Raw genomic sequence first — 20,436 nt, 5'->3', positions numbered from 1 at the left:
TTACCCGATTGATATAATTTCAAGGCCTTTCGTTGGCACCAGAAGCGACAAAGCAGCACATCTATATATAAGTAGGTCATTTCTGGAATAATGTCTTTCACCAGAAAAGATCGTCAATTTCGCACGCCTTTATGACGTCATTTACCAGAGAGAAGGCGCGCCTATATCCCTGCTCTATCAAAAGTTTCCAGCACTTTCATAATCGTCATTCTGTAGGGTAGTATAGAAATAATTAATGGTCCATGAGTACATAATCATGATTGCGGTATGAATGAATGAGTTTGTTCAACATATGTTGGAAATTTCTATGCATATATTTTTGTTATGTGGTGATGAAAGTCACATGACAGATTTGCCTGAAACCCGTATCCCAGAACTGGTATCGGGAACGTTCGCCCTAATAACATGTTCGCCCTGGGTACGTTCGCCCTTAGTTCGTTCGCCCAGAGAGTCTGTTCGCCCTACTTAAAAATATTGATATTCAGGGCATTGAATTTGAATAAACTTATTCAGATTTTTCTATGGTATGTATTCTTGAAATTTATGGAAACAGGGAAATATCTAAAAGTTTATGGCTTGTTTAGGATCATTAATTGTTCAATGACAAAATAATTCGGATCACTGATTATTGTGAAACTTGTCTTTTGATGGATTATTTATAAAATTCAAACGTTTTGTTTTGATAAAATATTCAGCTTGAAACACATACGAACTGTAAATCATGAAACGGATTTACAAGTTCATTTAAGAAATAATTCCTTCGTGTCATGCTCTATGCTCATTTTAACATGGGTTGGCATTATATTTGTCGATATTTTACACTGAGCGTTAGCGAGGTGTAAAATGTGGTCAAATATAATGCCTACCCATGTTAAAATGAGCATAGAGCATGACACGAAGGAATTATTTCGATTCTAATAGGACAAATACAGTATTTTGATAGGTCGAAGCGTACGAAAATACCATAGAAATGTTTGGCTTTTCCCGTTTCCTCCCCGAGGAGTCTGTACATTACATTTTATATTTGATAAGTTTAAAAACTATGAGCAGGGTAAATATATGTTGTTTTATAAAATATATATAATAAAAGTTTATGCTAGCTGCTTTTATGTATACATTTTAAAGGATAACGATGGAAATAACCTTAATACACACAGTAAGTTCGTGCGCATGTGTCAAACATATTTTTTATGCTCATTAGAACACGGCTTTGTTTACAAAGCGTAATAAGGACATCATATTAGAATTATTATTATACTGTGCTACTAGTCTCAGTTATACTGCATACATTCATGATTGACCGAATACAATTATTTTGTTATCAAATATCAATAAAGATAAATACATTGTATATTAGTATTCTACTCTGTAAATCAAAGAGAAAATGACAAAATGATTGCGGCAATGTAAATATTCTGTCACAAACTGTAACATATTTTGTTCAAATACTTAAAATTATGCGACTGGACAACAAATAGAAAAAATAAAAATTTGGTTGAATGGACCCTGGGCGAACAGGTAGCATGGCGAACGCGAATCAGGGCGAACGGACCCGGATTCCCCAGAACTGGCCTATTGGACAGGGAAATATCCACTTTTTGATATGGGACAAGCTCTGACATACCACGGCCCCCGCTTGTCTGGCGAAACAGCTGTTGGACGTCAGATTAATCTCGGACTACCTTTATTTAAACAAGTATTCGACAAACATGACAAGTCTGGATGTTTAAAGACAAATTGAAAGTAATGAAAATGAAAGTAGTAGTATTTTGTTGAGATTTTCTTCTATTCCCAAATACATACAGTTTGACATTACTAGCTTGGACGAGACAATTACTCGTTTAACAAATTTGTTTGCCACTTACACATTTTATTGTCCCACAGGATGCTAATAATGATGTAAACAACAAACACAGCAATTTCATTAGTTGGGAGAGGTATATAATATACAAGGTTATAGATATTGTAACCCGGACTGTAACCTTGTATTTGTGCGCATGCGCGACCGGTACTGGGCGGATCCGGTAATTTCTACTTTCACTTTTTGAAAAAAAATCTTCTATGTGGAGATAGATTTGTACGCTTTTATTTACATTTATCTGCGAAAGAAAATACACGTCGTGCTCAGTTGTTGAAGTGGCTCTCTTCCCAGTACTTCAGAGCACACATAACGTCTAAAACGTAAAAAAAACATGTGAAAGGTATGCAAAATAATGCATTGTAGCAATGAAAACATACATGATCAACTTTAAATGCAAAATAACATTTAAAACTAGGAAAGGAGGCTAACCCCCCCCCCCCCCCCCCCCCCTTCTTTTCCTTTTCCAACTAAAAAATGTGATTTGGTTCAAAAGAGTCCGACAATAAATTCTTTTTATGTGTATTTATCATGTCAGTGTGCATAGGAGGTGACCAAATGATTTCTTGCGGCGTCAAGAAAGTCTTAAAAAAAATATTGTTATGGATCGTGCATGTATGAGGGGGGATAGGGCCTTTATCAGGACTCCAGGATCTGGTGTTTTTAGGCTCAGGGTTTCGGGATCTATTAAGAGATACAGGAATTCTTTTTTTGAATTACTAGTACTGGATGTCCGAATTTAAATTTATTTAAATTCGGGATTTCATGTTTAAGGGATCAGGACCCCTCCTACCCCTGGTCATGTATGAGGGTGATACTTGTAATCCCTGGAAAATCGGGAAATCACAAATAACCGTTAAAAAAAATTGGCAAATGACGTTTATAACAGTAATTTTTGGTGCATGACTATAAAAAAGTACACATTCCTTTAGGTGATATCAAAATTAATTAATTTTGACACTGTCAAGAGTGGATAAATATCGTATTGCAAAAGATTATGTGGTGAAATCTGTTTCTCTGTCTTCATGTCGTCACAATGGGAATTTCAAATAATAGCCTAGATAGATAGATTTGTGTTAGGACTTGAAACTTGAAACCTATATGGTGAAAAATGTAACAAATCTTGTAAAACGAGAGTGGTTTGATGTTGATGGTAATTTTTCATACATCTTATCAGGGGCGAATCCAGCCATTTAAAAAAGGGGGGGTCCAACTATAAGTCACCATTCCAATGCATTGATCGTTAAAAAAAGGGGGGTTCCAACCCCCCTGAACCCACCCCTGGATCCGCCACTGCACCTTATCACTATGTGTCCACCATAACTGGATATCACACAGGTTGTAGTAAAATTTTGAAGTAAAAAAAAAACTGAAGCCACAAAGGAAAAATGATTGTCATGATTGTTGTATTCGTCATAAGTTCTATGCAGTCGGGTCAGCCAGGATTACCAATAATTAAGGTGTATTCAATATGATAGATAATTGCTATATATCTAGGACCTCACTTGATTTATCTCTTCTGTCACTTTATGATATTGATCGAGGGTGATGCGGCATGTGATACGGATTTTGCCATGTTATATACGCTTTATCATATATTTCACCAGTATTTATATATATGTCACCATACTTTATATATCTGTCACCACACTTTATATATATACATATTTATGTCACCAGACTTTATATATCTGTCACCACACTTTATATATATATGTCACCAGACTTTATATATCTGTCACCACACTTTTTATATCTGTCACCACATTTTATATATCCGTCACCACACTTCATATATCTGTCACCAGACTTTATATATTTGTCACCATAATATCTGTCACCACACTTTATATATCTGTCACCACACTTTATATATATATGTCACCAGACTCCGTCACAACACTTTATATATCTGTCACCACACTTAATATATATCTGTCACCACACTTAATATATATCTGTCACCACACTTTATATTCTGTCACCACACTTTATATATCTATCACCAGACATTATATATCTGTCACCACACTTTGTATATCTGTCATTACACTTGACATATCCATAACCACACTTTATATATCTATCACTACTTTATATATCTGTCACCACACTTTATATTCTGCCACCACACTTTATATATCTGCCACCACACTTTATATATCTGTCACTGAACTTTCTATATCTGTCACCACACTTTATATATCTGTCACCAAACTTTATATATCAGTCGTCACACTTTATATATCTGTCACCATACTTTATATATCTGTCACCACATTTTATATATCTGTCACCACTCTTTGTATATCTATCACCATACTTTATATATCTGTCATTACACTTGACATATCCATCACCACAATTTATATATCTATCACCACTTTATATATCTGTCACAAAACTTTATATATCTATCACCACACTTTATATATCTATCACCATACTTTATATATCTGTCACCACACTTTATATATCAATCAGCACACTTTATATATCTGTTACCACACTTTTTAAATCAATCAGCACACTTTATATATCTGTCACCACACTTTATATATCTATCACCATACTTTATATATCTTTCACCACACTTTATATATCTGCCACCACACTTTATATATCTATCACCATACTTTATATATCTTTCACCACACTTTATATATCTGCCACCACACTTTATATATCCATCACGTCACTGTATATCTATCAACCCACTTTATATATCTGTCACCACACTTAACATATCCATCACCACACTTTATATATCAATCACCTCACTAAAAATATCTATCACCTCTCTTTATATATCTATAATTACACTATATATCAATCAACACACTTTATATATCTATCACCGCTCTTTATATATCTGTCACCACACTTTATATATCTGTCACAACACACAATATATCTGTCACCAGACTTTATATATCTATCACCACACTTAATATATCTGTCACCACACTTAACATATCCATCATCACCCTTCATATATCAATCACCTCACAATATATATTTATCACCTCACTTTATATATCTATCATTACACTTAATATATCTGTCACCAGACTTTATATATCTATCCCCACACTTTGCATATCTGTCACCATGCTTTATATATCTATCACAACACTTTAAGTATCTGCATCAAACCTTATATACCTGTCACCAGACATTATATATCTATCACCACACTTTATTTATCTGTTACCACACTTTATATATTTATCACCACACTTTATTTATCTGTTACCACACTTTATATATCTCACCACACTTTATATATGTGTCACAATATTTTATATATCTGTCACAACACTTTATATATCTGCCACCACACTTCATAAATCTTTCACCACACTTTTAACATCTGTGACCACACTATATATATCCATCACCACACTTTATGTATCCATCACCTCAATGTATATTTTTCTATCACCTCACTTTATATATCTATCACTACTTTATAAATCTATCACCACACTTTATATATATGTACCATTATTTATATATCTGTCACTACACTTAACATATTCATGATCACACTTTATATATCACTCGCCCCACTATATCTATATCTATCTACTCACTTTATATATCTGTCACAACACTCTATATATCTGTCACTAGACTTTATATATCTATCACCACACTTTATATATCTGTCACCACACTTAACATCTCCATCACCACACTATATATATCAATCACCTCACTATATATATCTATCACCTCACTTTATATATCTCTAACTACACTCTATATATATGTCACCAGACTTTATATATCTATTCCCACACTTTACATATCTTTCACGACTTTTTATATATCTATCACCACAATTTATGTATCTGTCACTCCACTTTATTTATCTGTTACCACACTTTATATATCTATCACCACACTATATAAATGTGTCACCATACTGTATATATATGTCACCACACCATATATGTCTGTCACCATACTTCATAAATCTTTCACCACACTTTTTATATCTGTCATCACACATTATATATACATCACCACACCTTATACACATCACCACACCTTATACACATCACCACATCTTATATATCTATCACCTCACTTTATATATCTATCACCATACTTCATAAACAAATCACCTCACTTTATATTTATCTGTCACTAAATTTTATACATCTATCACCACACTGTTCATTTGTCACTATTCTGTTCATCTGTCACTACACATTATATATCTGTCACCAGACTTTATATATCTATCACCACACCTTATATATCTGTCACCATACTTTATATATCTATCACTACACTTAACGTATCCATGATCACACTATATATATCCATCACGTCACTACATATATCTATCACCTCACTTTATATATTTATCACAGTAACTACACTTAATATATTTATCACCAAACTAAATATATCTATCACCACACTTTATAAATCTATCATCACACTTTATATATCTATCATCACACTTTATACATCTATCACCTAACTGATCATATGTCACAACACTTCATATATCTATCAACACGCTGTATATATGTCACCACACTTTGTATATATATCACTTCATTCTATATAAGTAAGACCTCATTTTATTAATATACCACCTCTGTTTATATATCTATCACCTTATTCAATATATCTATCAATACAATGTACATCTTTCACTACATTTTATATCTCTATCACCTCACTTTATACATATATCACCACACTGTGTATCTGTCACCACAATGTGTATATCTGTCATCTCACTTTATATATCTTTCACCTTTATCTTTCTCCTCATTTATATATGTATGACATCACTGAAAATATTTTATTGACCTCACTGTTGATATTTTTTCACCATATTTTATATATGTATCCCCTCCACATATGTATCTTTTAACTAACTGCACTGTTTAAATCAATCACAAGACCATTGATATATATATATATATATAGACGTACTTATGAATATAATTATTTTCTGTGACTGTATCTTACATTAATTTGTAGGATCCTTTACTATAGATAATTTAGCTGATCTGTAAACAATCACATCTTCATGCCTTATATATCATGTACTGTAGTACGCCGCTAGATTAAAACTGACGTGGAAAGGTAACATATGCCCACCGAAAGCTCTTTTTTGAGAGCCCAGGTGGTCGTGTGGTCTAGCGGGACGGCTGCAGTGCAGGCGATTTGGTGTCACGATATCACAGTAGCATGGGTTCGAATCCCAGCGAGGGAAGAACCAAAAATTTGCGAAAGCAAATTTACAGATCTAACATTGTTGGGTTGATGTTTAGACGAGTATTAGAACTTCTGAGTCAGTGACAACTCTACAACAGATGTATCCATCGGATCGCTATCAATGATGGTGATACATGGCTGTGTACATAATGTATATACAACTCGTCTAAACATCAACTCAACAATGTTAGATCTGTAAATAACATCTTCATGCCTTATATATCATGTACTGTAGTACGCCGCTAGATTAAAACTGACGTGGAAAGGTAACACATGCCCACTGAAAGCTCTTTATTTGAGAGCCCAGGTGGTCGTGTGGTCTAGCGGGACGGCTGCAGTGCAGGCGATTTGGTGTCACGATATCACAGTAGCATGGGTTCGAATCCCGGCGAGGGAAGAACCAAAAATTTGCAAATTTTTGGTTATATCATCCTTTTGTTTATATATCATCACACTGTATATATCTTAATACTGTTCTGTGTATTCTTTACCTCACTGTATATACACATAACCCCACTATAACTAATTTCACACTTATCACCTATCTATATCTATTTATCACCATCTTATCATATTTATAGTAACACAATGATTATATCTATCATCATTCTGTATCTATTTTTCACCAGACTGTATACTATAACTTGTATATTCTATAAGTGAGAGAAATATACTGGTCAATGTATAATTTACTGTGAAAGGAGATATGCAGATATGCAATGTCTACTGAAAAATGTTTGTATAAGCGTGTATACTTATCATGTAGCGATTCTCAAATTCATTATTTATATTTTTTTTCTTCTTACAGAAATACCAAACGACATTTTGCAGGGATTTAGAGGTCATTGCTGAAAATGAAAGAAAGAACATGGATACATCTAATTTTAAATGAAATAACAAGAATAGTTAAATGATTTACAACCAAGCAGCACTCAGTTATAGTGATGGTAAAGTATTTTTAGAAAATGATACTTGAAAAAAGATAACTCGAAAAAAAATATATATAGTGTGGAGGTTTATATATTCCTCCATTGCTACAGTCGCTGTATTCATCACCACACTCTCCATATATATCCCAACAGTCTCAATAGGTACCCCCATACTATGATTATCTATCACTACAGTCTCAATAGCTACCCCCATACTATGATTATCTATCACTACAGTCTCAATAGCTATCTCCATACTATAATTATCTATCACAACAGTCTCAATAGCTATCCCCATACTATGATTATCTATCACTACACTCTCCATTCCGATGCCAACAGTCATTATGTATATATCATAATAGTCTCTATGTATATATCAGGATAATACAAAAGCTTCCCCTTTACTTTATTTATCAATCACCTCACTTTATATATCAATCACCACACTCTCTATATATATCCCCATACTCTCTATATCTACCCCAATAGTCTCTCTGCATATCTCCACACAATAAACCCCTATCATCTTACTTTATTTCTCAATCACCACACACACACTCTCTATATATCTATCCCCAACTCTCTTTATCTACCCCAAAAGTCTATCTGTGTATCTTTCCATAATAAACACCTATCACCTCACTTTATTTATCACTAACCTTACTGTATATATCAATCACCACACTCTATATATATATCCCCAACTCCCTATATCTGCCCCAAAAATCTCTCAGTATATCTCCACACAAAAAACACCTGTCATCTTACTTTATTTATCAATCACCTCACTTTATGTATCAATCACCACACACACACTCTCTATATATCTATCCCCCACTCTCTGTATCTACCCCAAAAGTCTATCTGTATATCTTCAAATAATAAACACATATCACCTCACTTCATTTATCAATCACCTCACTTTATATATCAATCACCAAACTTTCAATGTATATCCCAACAGTCTATGTTTATGACCACATCATAAATACCTGTCACCTCACTTTATTTATCAATCACCTCAGTTTATATATTAATCACCACACACTTTTTATATCTATCCCCATACTTTGGATATCTATCCCACAGTCTCTATGTTTATGACCAAATAACAAACACCAATCACTTTACTTTATTTATCCATCACCTCACTTTATATATAAATCACCACACACTTTTTATATCTATCCCCACAAAATAAACACCCATCATCTTACTTTATTTATCAACCACCTCACTTTATATATCAATCACCACTCACACACTCTCTATATCTATCCCCCACTCTTTTTGTCTACCCCAAAAGTCTCTCTGTATATCTTCACATAATAAACACCTATCACCACATTTTATTATCAATAACCTCACTTTATATAGCAATCAACACACTCTCTATATATATCCTCATAATCTCTGTGTCACTCACCACACTGTCAATATCTATACCCACAGTCTCTATGTTTATGACCACATTATCAACACCTATCACCTTACTTTATTTATCCATCACCTCACTTTATATATCAATCACCACACACTTTCTATATATATCCCCATACTCTCGATTTGTATTCCCACAGTCTCTATGTTTCTGACCACATCATAAACACCTACCACCTTACTTTTTTAATCAATCACCTCACTTTATACATCAATCACCACACACTCTCTATATCTATCCCCAAACTCTCTATATCTACCCCCATAGTCTCTATGTTTATGACCAAATAACAAACACCAATCACTTTCCTTTATGTATCCATCATATAATTTTATATATCAATCACCACACACTTTCTATATATATCCCCATACTCTCGATATGTATTCCCACAGTCTCTATGTTTATGACCACATCATAAAAACCTACCACCTTACTTTTTTTAATCAATCACCTCACTTTATACATCAATCACCACACACTCTCTATATCTATCCCAAACTCTCTATATCTACCCCATAGTCTCTATGTTTATAACCAAATAACAAACACCAATCACTTTTCTTTATTTATCCATTGTCTAATTTTATATATCAATCACCACACACTCTCTATATCTATCCCCATACTCTCGATATGTATCCCCACAGTCTCTATGTTTATGACCACATTATAAATACCTATCACCTTACTTTATCTATCCATCACCTCACTTTATATATCAATCACCACACACTTTATATATATATCCCCATACTCTCAATATGTATCTCCACAGTCTTTATATTAATGACCACATCATAAACACCTATCACTTCATTTTATTTATCAATCACCTCACTTTATACATCAATCACCACACACTCTTTATATCTATAACCACTCTCTATATCGACCCCAACAGTCTCTACTGTATATTTCTACATATTAAACACCTTTACTTTATTGATCAATCACCTCGCTGTATATTTTCACCTCAATTTATATTTTATTTCTATCACACCACTGGGTATATCTTTCAAAGCCCTATTTATATCATTTTAAAAGTAGATATGAGCATGATAATAATCCACCGTTTTGTACAGAAATCTGTTTATGTTTATTTAGATTTTAAACTTAAAATGACTCAATGTGACACCTCACTGTTATTATTTTTTTTCTTCAGAAAAATGAAACTAGATTTTTGAAAGATAGAACATAGAAGAAAAGGAAAAGGTAATCTTCATTGAAATTAAAAGTATTACTCATAGTTATCAAAGGTACCAGGATTATAATTTAGTACGCCAGATGCAAGTTTCGTCTACATAAGACTCATCAGTGACGCTCATATCAAAATAGTTAAAAACCAAACAAATACAAAGTTGAAGAGTATTAAGGATCCAAAATTCCAAAAAAATGTGTAAACAGGAAATTTATAAAAAATTACCAAATAATTGATATTCATATCAACACCAACACTTTACTCTTTACATATGTATGTAAAGAGTTAATTAGCAAAGTATTATACATATGATGTAAAGAGTTAATTAGCAAAGTATTATACATATGTATGTAAAGAGTTAATTAGCAAAGTATTATGCATATGTATGTAAAGAGTTAATAAGCAATTAAACAATCCTGGTTGAACTGAAATAATTTAAAAGAAATTATTTTTAAAGAATAGCTGCTCCAACATATCGTTCAATATTTTATGTAAATATCATGTCAGATATCTTTTCAATAAAAGGAGCAAATATGGTATACTAACTGTCAGTCAAAGATTCTAACATTCAAGATGAGTAAACCTTAAAAATATATTGTGTCAGTGTTATTGTACTTGTAACTAGGTCTACATAATACTTCTGCTGGCACACACATAACGTATATACCACCACATATTATATATCTAGTATAATTATGGCCACATATAATATATCTACCGCCACACATAATTAATCACCACACTACATAAATCATTCACCACAGTCTGTGTATTTATCACCACAATATTTTTGTCTATCACCACACTGTGGTCTATCACCACACTATTGTCTTTCACCACACTATGTTTGTCTATCACCACACTGTTGTCCATTACCACACTATTGTCTTTCACCGCACTATGTTTTTCTATCACCACACTATGTATGTCTATCACGACACTAAGTCTGTCTATCACCACACTATGTTTGTCTGTCACCATGTCTATCACCACACTTTGTTTGTCTATCACTTGAGTATGTTTGTCTATCACCACACTCTTGTCTATCACCATGCTTTGTTTACCTATCACCACACTATGTATGTCTATCACTTCAGTATGTTTGTCTATCACAACACTATATATTTTAATCATCACAGTTTACATATTCACCAACACATTCTTATTACCAATACTTGATAAAAAGAAAAAGTTATGATGAAGCCTTGTTTTCTCTCACATTGTCATTTCATAAAACAAAAAGGTAAATCATTTGAGTCATGGTTCTGTGTAAAGTCATTAGTAAAGAAAAAAATAATTTTAACTTTTCATTTAAATGATTGGTCTTACAAAAGAATTGTATTTCTGCATTACAAATTTTACAATTTGATACAATCTTGGGATTATGTTCTGTTTTTGCACTGATGAAACACTCCTCTTTATTCTTAGATGGAAAATAAATAACAACTGTTTGAGGCATTGAAATTCTGTATTGTATTGGACTTATTATTTATTCAACTGAACCATATATTATTTTGTAGGTTAAAGATTTAGTGCCGGCCTCACAATTAAGAAAGAATACGAACAAGCATTCTTTACAGAACAGGGGAGACTATTTTACTGTGCTTAGATCTGTGTTTTTGTTATAATTAATTAATATTGTAATTTGTTCTTGGATAAATATCTGCAATGTGGAGGACAACTGAACTGTGTTCTTATATATTGAAGACGTGCAATGATTTAAAATGCATTTAAGATGAACTTTTTACTACTCGGAAAATGGTTATCATTAAAGTAACAAACATAGAATTCATTTACAGGAATACATTTTATATTCTATGTATAAAATGTTATATCTAAAAGGTGAAAGTAAACAGATTCCTGGCTGTTTAAAATCAAATGAAAACAGTTTTATTGTGTAGTTAAGAATGTATATACGTTGTTCATGCATTTATGTATTGGAATATCTAGAATTGTACAATGTATTGAGTTTAGTGGATCTTTCGTTCTATGTTATTTAAGTTTTATTTTCATAAAATAAAAGTTCTAAAATTTAATCAATACTTTTACTTTGTATCAATGTGACAATTGTCCAGCAACAATCCTATATGATTGCTTTTCTGTATATATAATGAAATTCCTCATCTCTTTATTGACAAGAAATAAATATTGTGTCTATGATGATGATAAGAAAATGTAAACAGTCTTATGATATGGAGACTTGGAAAATCTTGAAATAATTGTATATGAAGCTCATAAAATAGAGTCATTGGTTTCCGAAAATATTCAGATTATTCCAGAGGGAACATCTACAATCTTTTATATGCACATTTTATATGTTATCGACTGTTAGACATGCATAGGTACTCTAGTCAGGGTGAAATATATCCAAAAGACACTTATAGAGTAGGCTGTATGTGTTGAAATTCTCCATGAAAATTTATTCAGTAGGCTGCAAGTGTCAACCTTTGAGGACATCTACAATGCTTCATACACATTTGATATTTTACTAACTGCAAGGGATATATAGGTACATTGGTAAGGATGAAATCTTTCCACAAACATTTATACAGTAGGCTGCAAGTGTTGATATTTGAGAGGGAAAATCTACAATTCTTCATACATTTTTGGTATTTTCCCAACTGCAAGAGATATATAAAAGAGGAACGAAATATACAAGAGGAACAGTCAAACTCATAAATAGAAAATCTGAAGTACATTAGTAAGGATCAAATCTTTCCATAAACCTTTATGCAGTAGGCTGCAAGCGTTCATATTTGAGATAGATAATCTACCATCCTTCATACACATTTTGTATTTTACTAACTACAAGACATATAAAAAACAAATATGAAATATTTCCAGGAAAATTATAAAGCTGTGGTTTGTGCTCATAGTTGAAGGCAGTATGGTGACCTTAAGTTGTTATTTTCTGTGTCGATTTGGTCTCTTGTGGAGAGTTGTCTCATTGACAATCATACCATATCTTCTTTTTTTTTATAATTAGGAGGATGTAAGTGTTGAGAAGGAACATCTACAATCCTTCATATATAGATATAACAAGATGTGATATGAGACAAATCTCAATTCAAGTCCCAAGTTGAAGAGTAACCAATTATAACATGTTTAAGTCAAAGTTCGGGCTTCAACACAGAGTTTTGGCGCACACCGAACGGCAAGCTATATAGGGCCCAAACTCATTAGTGTGAACCATTCAAATGGGAACACAAACGAATTTATCTAAATGAAAAAACGAGAAACACTTATGAACCACGTTAACAAACAACAACCACTGAACATCAGGTACCTAATGAGGACAGGCGAATAACAAATGCAGCGGAATTATTTTTTTTGATAGGTACCAAGCTTAACCCTTAACTTAACAACAGTGTTACATCACAACATAGAAAGACTCACTATGAAATATGAATTAAAATGGGTTAACTTAATCAAAAGACATATAACCACAAACTTGAATGTATACACTGAACGAATGAGTTTGATATATGCCACAATGATAATACAAAATCATTATAATAAGGGATTATATGTTAAACAATTTCACATGGATAACCATAACCTTTATTGTAAAGGATCACTGTTGGGAGTTTACCGACTACAGGAGCTATATAGATACTTGGGTATAACTGAAATCTATCAATGTACATTTATACAGTAGGCAGTATGTGCTTGAATTCGAAAAACAACACCTACAATCCTTTGAGTACATTTGATATAATACAAATTGCAGGATAATGGTCAGAATTTGTACAGTAGGCAGTATGAGCTTGAATTCGAGAAACAACACCTATAATCCTTTGAGTACATTTGATATAATACAAATTGCAGGATTATGGTCATAATTTGTGAATCTGCACAAACTATCGTATCGTTTATGTTGGCACCACCCACAAAACGTAAATCGTTAGTTCTTTATCTGTAATTTTATCTTCAAGTTGTCTTTGTGTTTACTTTTGTAGGACATGTATCTGCTCATTATATTACTCGTTGTAATTATCACCATCTACTCTAAAACTCCTAACCGAAATGAAATAATCTTTTGGCATAATGTTAACTTTCTAATGGTGTAGTGCAATTTATATTGTAGTAGATTTTTGGGTCAGCATTGTATGTGGGTTCCATTACCGAAGCATGAACGTATTTTACAATTATAGGTTTATTTGAGAGATACACAGTGTTAAGGATTTGTATAGTGAGAAGGATTTTGCGGTTTATACACATTCTTGCCAATATTTATCCATAAATTCTGAAAACCCTTTATTACAATAATTTATACCTTCTCATAATCTTAACCATCTTACCATATAATCTTTAAGCATCTCATTCTTTTATCAGATTTTTATAGCGTATACTTTATGCACTTGGAGAAACACTTATATTCCCATGAAAAGCCTGAAATTAACAGATACGCAAGCTCAAAATATAATTGTAGTTATCTTTAAGGTAAATTCGTTTTGGCATGACTTATATCTCAATTATTATATAAATTAGGTTAAATCTTAAGTAGTTAATATACAGTTACACGAACGGCTGTTCTCTCAGTCGTATTGATTTAAATCAAGAAAGGATTTGTCTTCAGAATAACCGATATTGCTTCAATTTAATACGCCGTTTCAGACTGTGTTCCTTTTTTGAATAGCAGGTACACTTGTTCCAAGTTGGGGAGTAATTTTTAATCAATTATGCGACAGTTATATCAGTTGTCCATATAGTACTTAACCCTTTTTCACCATGGTATTGAAAAAGTCCAACATTATAGGTGTAAATCATATGTTAGCTGGTGTTCGCACATCAAACTTCAAGATCATTTAAGATCGACAGGTTATAGTTTTTAAAGTATCATCATTCATCGAAACATTTAACAGAGTGTTGTAAGCAATTAAGATATTTTCTTCATTCCATTGTAAAATATGTTATAAATCTGAACATCGGACAGACGCTAAATTGATTTTTAGTCAAACAAATGTGTTAATGCTATACCTCCATTTCTATGATTACTGATAGAATAACTGAATGCAAACAAACAGAAAAATATATTGAAAACTTCTTCAAATCTTGTATCTTGTATGTTTTAACAAATAACAAAGTTTATTCATATATTTTTTTTAAAGTTTATTCACATGTATCATGACAAATGTACACGTATCAAGTTCAACTTCTAACTAATTTTACTACTGACTTCTGTGCGTGAAAGATTCGTCGCTGGGCGTTGATCATTTATTCTAAAAACAGTTGTTGGCATGACACGTATTGAAAATGCCTGTACCAAGTCAGGAATATGGCAGTTCTTGTCCATTCGTTTTTGATGCGTTTTGTTATTTGATTTTGCCATGTGATTATGGACTTTACTAATTGATTTTCCTCTGAGTTCAGTATTTTTGTGATTTTACTTTTTATGTTCTTCTCATATATGTTATGATGGTATGATACTAAACCCCTTACGGGAAGGATTGTGCCTGATGTTCATATGATGAAATCATAATCATTCAGTCAGTTTAATCGAAGTCTGGAACTGGGATGTCAGTTAACTGCTAGTAGTCTGTGGTTATTTATGTATTATTGTCCTTTTGTTTATTTTCTTTGGTTACATCTTCTGACATCAGACTCGGACTTCTCTTGAACTGAATTTTAATGTGCGTATTGTTATGCGTTTACTTTTCTACATTGGTTACAGATATAGGGGAGGGTTGAGATCTCACAAACATGTTTAACCCCGCCGCATTTTTGCGCCTGTCCCAAGTCAGGAGCGTCTGACCTTTGTTAGTCTTGTATTACTAGTATTTTAATTTTAGTTTCTTGTGTACGATTTGGAAATTAGTATGGCGTTCATTATCACTGAACTAGTATACATTTGTTTAGGGGCCAGCTGAAGGACGCCTCCGGGTGCTGGAATTTCTCGCTACATTGAAGACCTGTTGGTGACCTTCTGGTGTTGTTTTTTATTTTGTCGGGTTGTTGTCTCTTTGACACATTCCCCATTTCCATTCTCAATTTTATGCAACAGGAATCAATCAATATATATACCATAAAAAAAATCAAGTACTCAGAAAACGTGGAAAAGTTGTTCCAGCGAATGATTTAGTAACAAACAAATATGGTAGTCGGAAGAGGTAATACTTAATTAAATTCCATAAGAGTGAAATTATCTTCATTCAATAGCAAGTTACCTCTGTTAAGTAATTTTATATCACAACCAGATCTGAGCTTAAATCATGCCTTGAACATTCAACGATCCGTGTATATGAGAGAGTCGACAATTTGCTTAAATAAAATGACTATCTTCAGTTAAAAACCAAATCCTCTAGATATTTGCGGCTTCTGGTTGGTACTCCACAACATATATATTTTTTTTATCTTTTTATCTTCATTTCTATTATTAACAAATATCAGTCTTTTTCAATAATTCTAAACCACCCACGGAGAAAGATATGTTTAGTGAAGATTTTTGGTGTGGTTTGTGTTGCTAAGTCTTTAGATTTTTTATGTTTTTTTTAAACTGTTGTTTGTGTTTGTGATTTGGTCTTTTTCTTTTTTATCTCTGGCGTTGTCCCTTTATTTTCTACTTCTCAGTTTGTAAGTCCCTTTGGTATCGATCGCCTCTCTTAAGCTTAACTTCTGCGAGGTTTTGAATAACTGCATGCATCTGCTGTATGTTCCCTTCAAATCGATTGATAGTTGTGACTTTTTGAATCGCTATACTACTTTTTCAATCAAATGGTAGAAGTTTTTTTTTTATAAATAGCCATTTATTATCAGCAACTAATAATAGCATGTCCTCTTCGGTCAGGAAAATGATGAATACGGCATATATACGTGTAAAGAACTATGACGAAATCATCTTAGCTGTATATTTTCTCCATAAAACTGTATATTAATGTTCGGCAAATAAGTTAAAATGCATGACTGTAGTTTTTCGTATTTTTCGCCAGTGTCCATAGATTTGTTCGTGTGTTGTGAACAAAAGTGTATTATCAAGACATTTTCTTCATGAAAACTGTATATCAATGTTCGGCAAATAAAGTTAAAAACGCATGACTGTAGTTTTTTGTATTTTTTTCCAAATTACCCTTAGATTTGTTCGTGCACATGTGTTATGAACAAACATGTATTATCAAAAGACAGCAAAGACCGTGTAGATTCCATTAACTACAAACAAGTTAAAAATATCTACCGGTACCTTTATGATTTTTTTGCTTTGAATAATTAAGACTTGATTTTCTCAATGCTAGTATGAAGAGATCAACTCTTTCGACTAATGTCTTTCTGGATTAGATATTTCACCTTATAATAAATTTCCAAGTATTACCCAAATCATGAAATAACGTCTTTTGAGTAACAAACAAGTTTTAACTAATTAACTGTGTAAATTCTTCAATGGTTTCAGTACATACAAATATACAAAAAAATACTGAGAACCACGGCTGATACAAACTGGTTCCTAGAATTCGGAACAATACCAACTGCCTATATCTCATAACCATAAACAAAACATATACAGACTGTATATGGGATTCACAGACAATAAAAAGACTAGATGTATCTTACAACCACAGAAATACAAAGACTGTTTTAAAAACCACAGACTATTTACATTCAGATAACTTTAAAGAACCAAAGACAATACATTCACGTACCTAACAATTAGACAATACTAAAGAATACATGCAGCGCTATAAAACCAGGTTAAATCCACCATTTTCTGCATTTGAGAATGCAGGTACGACATCAGGAATATAACCGTTGTTGTTTATTCATTTGATGTATTTCATCATTTGATTTTGCCATTTGATTGCTTTCCTTTTTGAATTTTCTTCGGAGTTCAGTATTTATTTATTTCACCTCCTATGCATTATGTTTGATGTGTTTGAGCTTTTGATTTTGCCTTTGATCCGGGACGTTCCATTTCTGCTTTTCCTAGGAGCTCTGTAATTTTTTATTTTACTTCATACAAATCAAGCATATTCTTTTTGCTCTGCATGTTCTTTTTTTGTGTCATGGAAGAATACCCATATCATGTGTTATTCTAATACATGAAGAAAATCTTGAAGTAATCTTTCAATTAAACATTGTTTCACACATGCTTAGGACTTAAAAACTTGAAATGTGGTATGATTATCAAGAAGATAACTATCCAATGGAGACTTTCAACAATGGCAAAACACATACCATATTGTATAATGTAGTTCAAAAGGAGAAAACCAACCATGTCATTAGTGTAGACAACACATTCAGAAAGTGAGTAGGTTAAAATCAATCCAGTTTAGTCTGATGTATAATCATTCTGTAATTGCCAAAAGTGCATTTGATATAAAACATTGTATAAGGCAATTTCCTATAAAAATTTTATTTCCAAGGGACATTACTCATGGTGAAATAGTGGATTTGAAATGAATTTCAATCTAACCCTAATACTTGCTAAGATAAACCTTCAATATAAATTTCGTAGCAATCCTATGAAAGATGTAGATTTGAAAAGGCTTTCCATGCAATTTTTCGTATAATTTATATTTCCAAGGGGAATAGCTCCTTCAATAATAATTGTTTGGCACTGAATATGACTCCCCTATAAAAGGAATACTAAACACTAACTTTCCTAGGAGCTACATTACGTTTAAGGGTTATCAAGTATAAAGGTATATTAAAACTGCTTCTGAATTTACTAGTTGTTACAGATACACATGTTAGAAAAAGGTTAAAAAAGATATGCATTTGTCACTTTACTAAGAGTATCCCATGTTACCAAAGAACCCCAAGCATGAGAAGGAGAATTGACATAAAGTATTTTTAAAAGAACATAATATAACAGGATTTTTTGTACATAACTCTTTAATACTAATTGAATATAACTAAAACACAAATCTAAGTGCAGTACAAATAATCTCCTCTGTTCTGTAAACATTCTTGCCTCTAATTCTTTCTTAATTGTGTGGCAGGCACTTAATCTTGTTTAACCTAAAACATAACAATATGGTTCAGTTGGATAAATAATTATTCAAAACAATACAAAATTTAAAAGCCCTAAAAAGTTGTTATTTGTTTTCCATCTAAGGACAAATAGGAGTGTTTTATCCTTGCAATGGCAGAATCCCAAGACAATATCAAAATGTAAAACTTATAGAAATAAAATTCATTTGTGATACCAATCATTTAAATGAAAAGTTCAAATCATTTTTTTCTTGGGTAATTACTTTTCTTTGCTTTACAACTGTGATGATTAAAATATAATGTGTGGTGATAGACAACAATAGAGTGATGAGAGACAAACATAGTGTGGTGATAGACAAACGTAGTGTGGTGATAGACAAAGATAGTGTGGTGATAGACAAACAGTGTGGTGATAGACAAACATAGTGTGGTGATAGACAAACATAGTGTGGTGATAGACAAACATAGTGTGGTGATAGACAATAGTGTGGTGATAAACAATAGTGTGGTGATAGACAAACATAATGTGGTGATAGATGTACACAGTGTGTTGATTGATTATGTGTGGCGGTAGATATATTATATGTGGTCATAATTATGTAATGTGTGGCAGTTGATACATAATATGTGGTGGTATATACATTATGTGTGTGCCAGCAGAAGTATTATGTAGACCTAGTTACAAGTGCAATAACACTGAAACAATATATTTATAAGGTTTACACATTTTGAATGTCACAATCATTGACCCACAGTTAGTATATCATATTTGCTACTTTTATTGAAAAGATACCTGACATGATATTTACATAAAATATTGCATGCCATGTTG

The 20,436-nt window shown here is 32.4% G+C and overlaps 1 protein-coding gene and 1 long non-coding RNA gene across 6 annotated transcripts in view; one reads left to right on the top strand and one right to left on the bottom strand.

Annotated features, from left to right (window-relative positions):
• LOC134715269 (cotranscriptional regulator ARB2A-like) overlaps positions 1-20,436 on the bottom strand; it is a 44,092-nt gene that overhangs the window by 16,427 nt on the left and 7,229 nt on the right. For all 4 annotated transcript variants that reach the window (XM_063577344.1, XM_063577343.1, XM_063577345.1 and 1 more), the window contains exon 2: positions 1,866-1,934. In XM_063577344.1, the coding sequence (XP_063433414.1) occupies positions 1,866-1,925 (60 nt within the window). In that variant the 5' untranslated portion in view covers positions 1,926-1,934. The remainder of the gene's footprint in view (positions 1-1,865; positions 1,935-20,436) is intronic.
• Positions 2,055-12,715, top strand: LOC134715270 (uncharacterized). 2 transcript variants are annotated; one of them, XR_010106645.1, is made up of 4 exons: positions 2,055-2,201; positions 7,914-8,052; positions 10,644-10,693; positions 12,200-12,715. It is a non-coding gene; the product is annotated as an uncharacterized LOC134715270 (long non-coding RNA). The 2 variants fall into 2 exon arrangements; XR_010106644.1 differs by lacking the exon at positions 2,055-2,201 and adding an exon at positions 2,903-3,011.

The sequence above is a fragment of the Mytilus trossulus genome, chromosome 4 (genome assembly GCF_036588685.1).
Source record: "Mytilus trossulus isolate FHL-02 chromosome 4, PNRI_Mtr1.1.1.hap1, whole genome shotgun sequence".
Taxonomy (NCBI): domain Eukaryota; kingdom Metazoa; phylum Mollusca; class Bivalvia; order Mytilida; family Mytilidae; genus Mytilus; species Mytilus trossulus.
Note: the sequence above shows the minus strand (reverse complement) of the source record. Positions and strands in the feature narration are given on the sequence as shown.